This window comes from Mytilus trossulus, chromosome 2 (genome assembly GCF_036588685.1).
Source record: "Mytilus trossulus isolate FHL-02 chromosome 2, PNRI_Mtr1.1.1.hap1, whole genome shotgun sequence".
Taxonomy (NCBI): Eukaryota; Metazoa; Mollusca; class Bivalvia; order Mytilida; family Mytilidae; genus Mytilus; species Mytilus trossulus.
Window position 1 is genome coordinate 25,484,337 of NC_086374.1, and position 11,876 is coordinate 25,496,212.

Sequence of the window (11,876 nt, forward strand, 5' to 3'; positions counted from 1 at the left end):
ACCAAGTATATATTTCGAAATGTAATTTGGAGATTAAATATTAATGACTTGTTCGTGACTAGAACATAATAACCACTGGATTAAATCATAAATATATTTTCATTGGAACAAACGATACATAAATATATATATGTTGACCATTTAAAATCAAAGTTACTTTATAAAATTTAAAGTGGCGTAATGCAAATGATTCTCTTGCATTTCTTTTGTTTGTCAAAATACTGTTGTAAAACAAACATAATGTTTAAACGAAAGTTTAAAGTTATAAGGTGAATTTAGTCTGTATTTTTTTAACACAAGGACGACATTAAAAGTCTTTTATCCTTTGCATAAGTTCAAAATCAAAGCTCAATTTATGTAATTTGAGTTACAACAATGTCTATATCATGTTCTTTATATAATTCACGACATTTTGCATACAATCCCAAAGGAAACACCAAACCAGTTAAGTAATCTATATTCCTGGTTATGAACCAGTATACATGTTCAAAATTGCTATACGAATGCGTTTTCTTGCTTATCTATTCATATTCATATGTATGTTCAGAAAGGGTCGTATGCAAAGAGTAAAATCATTAAAATACTGCAAACAATAGTCTTCAGAGATCATTCAGATGGTTTATTTTCTAAAATCCGCACGAAATACTGATACACGAAAACGAACCCTTTCATTGTTAATTGATTCTTTCGGACAATTGCAATTTGGGTGTGCAACTAATTCTCGATTAACATACCTTCGTATAATTAAAGGGTATGTATTTTTATATCTTATAAAAAAAATCTTACCTAAGTTACCAGCTTTTAATTTTGTTAGTAAAACTCGCATATCGTCTTCAACAGACTCATCAGTGAGGTTCGGATAAAAAGGTAAAAGGTAAAATGAAGTACAAATTATGAGAAGTCCCAAAATTATTTTTTGTCAAACACAGCAATAGTTCATGTCAACACATGAATACTTACTCCTGAGCTAATGATAACTGGGTTTACTTTCATTAGCAGTGGCATCAACCCAGTTGTTGTAAACAAAACTCATTACCTTCTATTTTTTTTTCTTAATAAATAATAAAGATTAGTCAATATGTATTATCATGAATGCTTAAAGAACATAGGTTAACAGATAATCATACGAAAATAATTAATTGCGATTGTACTCAATGTGAGATGAGGATGTGAAGTTGCTACATAAACTGTAGAACTCGCAGAATAAAAATTAATAAAACAAAATTGCAGAACAGAAAGTCCCTAATGGCAAAATCAAAAGATCAAACAGATCAAACGAATGGATAACAACTGTTATATTCCTGACTTGGTACAGGCTTTTTCTTATGTAGAAAATGGAGTCTTAAACCTGGTTTTACAGCTAGCATAACCTCTCATATGAATGACAGTGAACAGAAACAGGCATAATTGGGGAAACTGTTGAAAAAAGAGATTCCGAAGTCAACACTGTATCTGAATCACTATAAACAAACATATATGTCAACAAAATGGCATATAGACAAGGCATATTTGCAAAAACGAAAGACAAGAATACAACTATAGAAAACGATAGAATGTTTATATTAAGTCATCGTACTTTTGTCGAAAAGATTCATCCTGAGAAAGACAATAACAATCAAAACCAAGGAGTAAACAAAGACTCACAAAACCAAAGGACATTTACATCAACAGTTATAAATAATAATTCAGAAACAAAACGAACTCCACTAAAAACCGGGAGTGAAATTAGGTGCTCCGGAAGGGTAAGCATTTCCTGCACCGTATATGGCACCCGTCGTGTTATTTCTTTGTAAAGCTCGGTAATGATGGAAGGTTATTATGACTGAGGAAGAATATCAGATATGATTTCTCACACACTTTTGTCATAATGGCCAATCAGCTCATTATGACGACCGTAAAATTTCCTGAGTGATGACTTTATTTGATTGATTCATAGCCCTGTCTTAGCAACTTATGAGCTTTTGAGGAAGCAGTATTCCTCATTCAACAAAATCAACGTACTCTAAAGAAACGTTCAATTGAAACACATATACTCCATATGCTGGTGCCGCTGGGATGTTGCTACACAGAAATGAAAAGTTGACTATAGGAAAATTAAAATCATCGCGTTTGTCATAAATTTTGGTATTCAACCTACCATCAGTAGTCATTTCGAGAAAAATATATGAAGCAGATTTATCTGTGTCGGTAGTATCTTTAATTTCAAGTTCACTTGGATATAATAAATGTAAGTGATCACTGAATCTATTATAATTAAGAGACAGTACATCATCAATATACCGAAAGGTGAAATTAAAAGAATGGGATAATTTCTTTTCTCCTTTCTGTACAAGCCCTTGGATAAATTCTGCTTCATAGGAATATAAAAACAAATCTGCAAGTAAAGGAGTGCAATTTTCCAGGATCTCCTGCTTCGTAAGCGTACTGAGTGTATATGTAGGATTTCCAAGTGTGTTATTCATCCCCAGTTCCTTAATCAGGCAGTCAATGTAGTGTTTCTTACAAACAAAAACAATATTGTTTGAGGCTTTGGAACGACAACATATTTGTCAAGGAGGCAAGACAACTCCTCTATGACATGAGGGTCTTTAAAGATGGAAGGAGCTTTGGTGCTCATTGACCCTTTAAGCCTTCTTACTCTCCGCTGAATCAATGACCTCACTGGTTATACCCATTCCGAAAGAATGTCATCCTCAACCTTTTCTCTTTTTGCCCAGTCTTTTGCATAAGCCTCACCAGAATCCATTAAAAGTTTGAAATTCTGCTTCCAATTAATTGGCTATTGCTCTCTATATTTCGAACTCTTGAACAAAAGTTGTCTCGACTTGTAGTTATAAACTATGTTAAGGTCTCCAGAAATAACATGGCCAGAAGGATTTTACACGAAATGGGAACGTGAACAGGAACAATCAGGTGGTTTAGCTTTGAGGTCATCAATATTTAGATTCTGCAACACTTTTTTGTGATTAATTTTTTTTAGATGCAACTGGGTTAGTGTAGAAATACTATAGAAGATTGATCCTTAAAGTAAAAAGTAATGTTGCTTTTTACTCTTTTTATGGTGAAGAATATTACTTATATTTATAGCATCAATACCCTTGTTTGTGAACTTCAAATTGAAGAATGAACGTTTTTGTAGTTCCTCCGAATGTTCAAAAACGGGTCTGAATAATCTATGGCTAGCAATATCCATCACCATGGCAACTATCTTATACTTTGTAGCTCGACTATCTGTAGTGTGGCATGTCTTCACACGCTTTCAAAAGAGAGTTCAGTAGAGGTAATAACATTGGTTTAGACATCCACCTGATCTGACGTTACCGTGTCCAGAGCAACGCCAGATCCTGAGCTTTTTATAGTGGGTGATCTCAGAGCCACTGCAGAATTCCTTTTTGTTTAGATTTCATGTTTGGTAGCAAACTGCTGGGCGATCAGTATCCTCGGGGACAAATTGTCCAACAGAAAAGATACCAACCCAGTGTGAAAAAGTATGAAGCGGATCGAATCTAAGTTATATTTTTTCAGTTTTAATTGGATATGAGATGATAATTATAGGTTTGAAATCGAGTGTCGTTTAAGTATTAGTTATTATTACTACTTAAATTAAATAACGAGATTTGGATGTTGATTGATATCAAATCTCGTTATTTAATTTATATAGTGGACAAGCTGTTATATCTATATCTCTTATGAGGGGGGGGGGGGGGGGGGCAGGACCTTTTTCGGGATATCATGTTTTTAAACCAGGAACTTCGCTATTGGGACCCCGCCGACCCCTCCTTTCTTATGTCTGACTTTGCATTTATTAGCCATTGCGTTGTGCGTTTATAATCGATTTACGAGTTTGACTGTCCCACAGGTATCTTTTGTCCCTCATTTATGTCAACACTCTCATTCCGCGAATCGTTTACTAGTCTTTTGAACATTTTAGTATGAAGTCATATGCTCTTTTCCGTTGTGAAATCAATCATTTTCAAACTTTTTGTGTGATTCTTCGTGTAATAAAATTTGACAACAAGAATATTGTCCGGTAAACAGTGTGAGTGTTTTTTAAATTATTGAATATGTCCATTGCCATGGACGAAATGTACATCGTCGTAAATTTAAAAAGGCATCAATGACCTACGAATAGACAATTGAAATGTTGTTATATCGTCTTATGATACTTGATAAGCCAATCAGATTAATGCAAATTTTTAGGGGCCAGCTGAAGGACACCTACGGGTGCGGGAATTCTCGCTACATTGAAGACCCATTGGTTGTCTTCGGCTGTTATCTGCTCTATGGTCGGGTGTTTGTCGCTTTGACATATTCACCATTTCCTTTCTCAATTTTATAAATTGTCGTATCACCTTTCGTAACACACTTTGTTCGGTGTTATACGAGAAATATCTAGTCATGCAAGAAATATATAACCGGCCAGATAATGCTCACGTTATTCATTTTATACACAATAAACAATAAAGTTTAACAGAAATTCTTTTTATTGAATATTACAATCATCATAAACCTTTTCCTTCGCGTCAATAGACGCACGAAGAAGACAAACAACGAAAAATTAGTTCTTATAGCCCCACTTGGAAAAGACACAACATTTGATTGGGTTACACAAGCATTATTGTCGTGCTTACATGCCTCTTCTGTTGGTTACCTTAACCCTATGCTGCCTTATTCGGAAAAAAAAACAAAATTGGGTGAAAAGACGAAAACAGCTGTGAATGATTATGAAGTTCCTTGTACAACATCAATGATAAACATTAAATTGGAACCAATAAACATCATCATATAAGATATAAGGGAAATGTAATCAAATGATCTCGAGACATCTTGCCACGTAATTTCTTTTTCATTTCTATGCGAATCGTCAACCTTCTCTTTCCTAAATAAAGCTTCATCTTTATCTTCATGTCTGCCAGTCCCAGTACTTTGGCCATCATGAACTCTGTTTTTAGCTCGGCAACAAAGCTGGAATGTAACAATTTTCTTTATCCAATTTGGAATTGGCTCATCTTCCGATTTGAAATAAAATCTAGAGCTCACGATGACGGATCCTACAATTAAACCACTCATCATGAAATCAATCATAAGAAATACACAAATTGCAGAAATCCTTGGTAAAGCGGTGGCCGGAAGTAGCCCTTGTGCGATCGTTAGATATAATACAACAGCTAATAAAAGAGTTACCGCAAATCCAATCCTTTCTCCAGATTCAGTCGGCAGGAGGAAGACACCAATGTTCAAAAGAACAAGAAAAACACAGGGAAGTATTAAAGTCATCGTTAAGTACAGTGGACGTCTCTTGAAGTGGAAGGTAAAACTTGTCATTGGTGTTCCTGTGGTATCTACTGTAACAGATGTATTACTTAGTTCCCATTCACTATTTATAGAATATAAAGCTGTCTGTATCGTTGAGTTAAGAGCGTTAAAAACAATGTCTTGAGCAACATGTCCCCATGTTATTATTAGCAAAGTACATTTTTGAGTATCAAAAGGAAAGTACGTTATATCGAAGCTGCAAGTGAACTTCAAATTTTGTCCAGGAAGCCATGTAACTTGTCCGTTATAACGTACATACAAGGATAAATCTTCCATACCAAACATTGCCATTTCTTGTGCACTATTTGAGTTTATCAGGGGAGGTTTCCAAATAACATTTTCAGGTAAAACAATATACTCTGCATTACCGTGATCAGCAGGGGTCCATACCATATTATTATCTGTCCATTGAATGTTGAAATAACCAGTTATTGAAACTGTTCCATCTACTTCATTAACATCCTGTAAATTAAGTATATAAAAGTCTATAGATATTACTGTAGAACTGCTTAAATCTACCTCAGGTCTTAAGTGCTTGTTATGTCCAGAGGTAAGCGTATTGTACAAAGAATCCATGTCCACAAAAGATGTTGCATCGGTAAGAGAAAGAAAACATACACATAGAATTACAAATTTACAGCTTGCTTTTCGATTATTACTGAACTCCATGGTATATCAATTTATATTCATACTCATTGCACTTCCAATATTACCTTCAAATTCTAAAAGTTGAACTAAGTAGTTCTTTCGCAATAGTAGTTAACATTGATAATAATTTAAAAGAATACAAGTGTATAATGCATTTAATTAAGTTAATGACCCTCGCGTTTACGTAGCATTTAACAATTACTATAGATAGCAAAATCTATTCAAACTTAATGGAGCTTTTAAATAAATTCTGAGCGACAAATTAATCTAAATGTATGTGATATTTGATAAAGTCACTTGTCATATAGACAACGTTGTATATTCGATTCGCCCAAAACAGAAACCGTTTGAAACTAAGTGTTTGGTTTGAAATTTGATCGCAAAATAAATAATAATCTGAATAGCAGTGACTACAAAACAATAAAACAAATTATATCATTTTAATTTTACGTGGAGCGAATAATATATTGATAATTCTATCTCATTTATATATTTGTTTTGTTAGTGTACGATAAGCTTACAAACATCAATCAAATAATATTTGTATTTTAAAAACTTTACTAAGAAATATTGACAAGAAACGCTGTTTTACAATAAATCATTTTGAATCCCTGTGCTCGGAAAACGTACAAATAAATTGAGTAAGAGTTGAAATATTCGGTGCTATGAATAATGCTTTTGTGCTTATAAATTTTGTATACTATAATTATACTGCAAAAATATCAAATTAAAGATGCTCAGATTAAACATCATTGTTGATGCATTTAAGTTTTTAACAGTTCGTGCATTAACTTTGTAAATGAAATGTTGTATAATCTCCATAATATATGCCACATTCATTTTTTCCCTTATATAGTTTAATTTAGTAAGCTAGTCCTATTTCAAGTTTCCTCTTGACATGTTATAAAAACATGTCAGCGTGAAAATAAAAGACAGAACAGTTGTTTGGTAGATCAATTTCTGAGAACAGATGCATGCTCTTTTGTTTCTCTTGCCGTTAATAACATTAAACGGTACACATATTACTGCACAAGGTACGTATTTCGACAAATAATGTCTCTTAAAAATAATTCTCGAGGACAAAGTATTTGGACATTCAAAATCTAATACAAACGTTTCTTTTCATTGATATAACCAACAAATCAAAGATCTGCATTTCCTTGATTTCCAAAACGTAAAATCACAAAATACTTAACTTCTAAAAAAAAATCAAAACGAAAAGTCCCTAACCAAATTGCAAAATCAAAACCTCAAATACATCAAACGAATAGATAACAACTGTCATATACCTGCGATGGTACATGCATTTTCTCATGTTAAAAATGGTGGATTAAACATGGTTTAATAGCTAGCTTAACCTCTCATTTGTATGACAGTCGCATAAAGATCAATTATATTGACAACGATGTGTGGACAAAACAAACAGACGTAATAGGTAAAAATGTGAAAAGTATGGGAACAGCAGTCAACATTGTACCATTATCTTAACCACTATTAAAATAAATATGTAAACAAATATTTACCGTGGTACATTAACATCATGACGGGAGGTATAAGCACAGAGCTACGTCATTTGTAACAAAGAAAACCAAAAAATCAAATAGACACATCATTTCTTTCGTTTTTCAATACATTTCAATTTCACTAATATAAATCGTATTTTCTGGTAAACATCAAAGTACTGAAGTACTGGGTCGAGGATACATTCTTACAATTCACCAGTGGAGGTATTAACCCAGTGATCATTATACTAAACGATGCCCATTTGACTCGACCAGATAAGCATTTAGAAAAATAGTCTTCCTTTACAGAGGCTTGAGTCCAAGATTACAAATAAATAATCAATGTATATCGATCTCAATCATATTGATCAAAATAAATTTGAATCGACTATTAAATGCAGGAGTGACAATTAATAGTTTGAAAGGTTATTTAATAAACTTTGAGTTTTAAATATTTTATATCTGTTGGCTTTTGTTCAGGTAGCTCAATATTTCCTTAATATTTTGGATAAGGTTTGACAAGTTATACAATAACTAATTGGGAGATGTTTAACCGGAAGAATATTTTGACTGCCATAGAAAATGTAGATACAAATTTTCATTCTTCTTCATTGCTCCAGATCAAGAAAAAAAACATGAATAATGAGGACCTCCAAAAATCAATAATGACAAAGTCCCCCTTAAAAAGCACTAACTTTATAAAGGAAGATATTCAGTTATGAGGCTCCAGACATAGGACAGGGACAAGCACTTTAATATTAATTTCATAACGACAAAGTAGCAAAGAAAAATATGCAATAAATATCAGATTTAAAAAATAAAAATTATGACATAGGTGGTTTATCGACAAAATCTCAGGTGCAGGTATAACACTAAATAATTCTGTTTTAAGGAGTAATCTCGGTTATTCATATAAATGTGTGCCGTACCATGCTCATTTTCGGAATATATCGCATACACCAACATCACGAATACTACAGGAAAACATGTTCTTGGGCAATGCCCATATGACAAAAGTTTTACTATCTCGACTCTTGTAACAACTGCTATTTCATCCTGTGTGTTATAATATGACATGTCATGTAAATTATGAGATCGATAACCAAGTAAACATTGTTTATCATCAGTCTTCGTTTACGTTTCATTGATAAAAAATCAATATTCAATTAATACATATTCTTATTAATTCAAATGATCTTTAATTCACTTTTAATATACTCTTCTCTCATTATTTAATACAAAAAAAAAGAAAGAATGTGTACAGTTGGTCAACTAACATCTACTACTTTCAATCTAATTACCGGTTTCGTCATAATTCTGGTTGCTACATTTATGCTGGATAACCAGTTTTATTTGCTAATTGAAAATTAAGTGGAATAAAATAATTTAAGACAGCAGAGAAGATATTTCTGTTTAATTGGTTATTACTAACCGACTTAAATAAAAGAGTGAGCTATTATTACTGTAAATGTATAATGTCTCTAGTCTGGTCAAAGGGTCAGAGTGTCCTACTTAATTAAACGATAAATTGTTAAAATTAGATAACTTGTTTTCACGTGCAGATAAATTTCTTTTATGACCAATGCATGATTGGATATCATCTTTCTTATTGGTCAATGGCCTTGCGGGTCAGCACGAGTTCACGTGTAAGTGCATTGTGGTCACTTCCTTTTATCATCAGCATTTGATGTGTTAACTTGTGATTTTTATCAAACAATTTGTTCAAAATTCCCACCCACATACCGCCCTTTATATTATCTTTTGAAGTAGATATGTATATATGTTTATTTATGGGGCAGGTTTTTCTCCCCACCTTTGCTATTCTTTGTCATTTATTCAATTGACATGATATTAGTTGATGTAATTTCGTAGTAATTATGTATCATTATTTCATATTAAATATGAACTTTTATGTCAAATGTTTTATTTGCAAAATGTATTTTTTGCATTTTATGATTTTGAATAAATGACCTTTTTTCGTCAGTTTAGTTTTTATATCATATAGCAAATCAAGCTCGGACTCTGGCTTGTGTATACGTAGTATGTTTATGGTATCTAGCTGTCTGTCTTGAATATACATAATAGAATATACGTATCGTGTGAACAACTTGGTCTTGATTTGAGCGTCACTGATGAGTCTTTTGTAGACGAACCGCGCGGCTGGCGTAATTAAAAAAAAAACCAACAATCCTGGTATCTTTGACGAGTTTATTTACAACCACTGGGTCGATGCCACTGCAGGTGGAGTTTAAATTCCCAGAGGGTACCACCAGCCCAGTAGTCAGATCACTTCTGTGTTGACTTGAGTCATCATTCAAATGTTTTCAATTCTAAATTTGTTGTGAACAAAACTTTTTGAAATATTAAGGGTTTCTACCTCAGGAATAGATTACCTTAGCTGTATTTGGCAAATCTTTTAGGAATTGTTGGTCCTCAATTCTCTTCAACTTCGTACTTGATTGCGTTTTTCACATTTTTTGATCGAGTGTCACTGGTAAGTCTTTTGTAGACGAAAGGCGCGTCTGTCGCAAATGAAAAAAATAAATCCTGCTATTTATTATGATTTTATTTAATACATATCTAGTTCAAATTCACCCCACGTTTGTGTGTTATTTATTATGTGTATCAAGTATAAATGAAGAAAAAAAGATTTCGTATGACTGCCAAACTTCAAATAAGGTGGAAGTAGGCAACCGTACGGTCTTCGTGAATGAGAAAAAAAACACATATCTAATAGTCGGCTATAAAAGGCCTGAAAAAGCAAATATGAAACAATTTAATTGAGTAAACCAACGGCCTAATTTATAACAAAACAATTACCAAAATATACTTAACAGCATAAGAAACACACCCCCTTCATTAATTTGTTTGCAGTACAAATGAAATTTTTAAATTATCATATATGGTCAAATGTGGTATGTAAATGTATTACTATATATACGCCTATTAAAACGTTTAAACCAGCTTTATTTGTTTGCACCTGTCCTTAGTCAGGAAGCTAAAGTTCAGTGATTGTCGTTTGTTGATGTGGTTTATTAGTGTTTCTTGTTTTTAGCATAGATTATCCGGTTGGTTTTCGTGTTTGAAAGATTTTACACTACTCTTTTTTTGGCGGGAGGGATTTATAGCTTGTGTTTGGTCTAAGATAAGGCTTCGTGTTGAAAGTTGTATTTTAACATAATGGTTTACTTTTTACTTGAATGAAGTGTTGTATTATTGGCACTTATACTAAATCTTATAATATCTATATCCATCTATCTAAAAAATAAGTAGTCCAAGCAGGACTATACCAGTATAGTGTGTGTTTTTTTGTTTAAACATCACTTATATAAATTAGAACAGTATATTTTTGCGAAGAAAAAAAATGTTGTTATTAACTTATTCATGTTGTCTTGAATTTGATACATTCCCTATAATATGTGCAAATTTGACAAGTTCTCAAAACATCTATTCTTGTTCGGCCAAAATTAAATCTACACGTCCTGCTGTTTTGAGACTTGATGATTTTATATATGCTGTGTTGAATTTTGGACCTTTAACGAGTTTAGGATAAGATATGTTTTACATTCTATCGATTGTACGTGATTAAATTTTGGTTTGGCATTAATCAATTTACATAACTATAACGGTAATTACAATTTCTCCCTATAGATTTTAACATAAACATTGCTTTTGTCTAAATTATATGACGTTAAACAAATACAGTGCAAATTTCGGAACAAATCATTTTATTCTTTTGATGAACTAATTGCATTTTAGTATGAATTATTTTCAGGTTTTCAAATATTTATTTAACTTAATTATTTCATTCATTGTTAATGAGTACATTAATGATTTTTTTCTTGATGATGAAGTCACATTTCATCATCAGTCATGATTTTTAACCATAATTTGACTGTCGATTTTCCCCTGCTAAAGCTATGGATGCTACTTGACTAGTGAATGTGAACTCCGCATATTTTGGCTGTCTTTATTATAGCGTAGAGTGTTAAACCTGATTTGTTTCCTGTTTTTAACGGAAAAAGAGGCATCGGGGTTTTTCCCGCTTTGTCTATCATTATGTTTTTATTTTAGGGGAAAAGGTGGTGCAGAAGAAACTAAGGGTACATTTCAAACTCATAAGTCGAAGAAACAGTAAAAATACCTTAACAAAAAAAATCAATGATGACAAAAAGACAAAAAAGTTCACAAACACTTAATAAGAATCTAAAAAGGGACGCCACAAAATACTTTTATAATCCTGGTACCTTTGACAACTATTAGAGGCTCCGATTGGATAAGAAAATATTTCCAACAAGTGGGACCAGTCAATGTGCACATGATAAGTACAACTTAGTCTCATTTGGTCATGTTACAATCGTGTACAGAAAGTGCAAGATTGTGGTTACGATGTTTGGAGCATATCCGCTG

The 11,876-nt window shown here is 32.6% G+C and overlaps 1 protein-coding gene across 1 annotated transcript; it reads right to left on the minus strand.

Moving 5' to 3' along the window:
* Positions 1-4,541: 4,541 nt before the first annotated feature.
* LOC134704990 (acetylcholine receptor subunit alpha-1-A-like) lies at positions 4,542-6,069 on the minus strand. Its single transcript, XM_063563764.1, has one exon. The coding sequence runs from the start codon at positions 5,983-5,985 to the stop codon at positions 4,723-4,725; it is 1,263 nt and encodes a 420-aa protein (XP_063419834.1). The 5' UTR covers positions 5,986-6,069; the 3' UTR covers positions 4,542-4,722.
* Between the last annotated feature and the right edge of the window lie 5,807 nt (positions 6,070-11,876).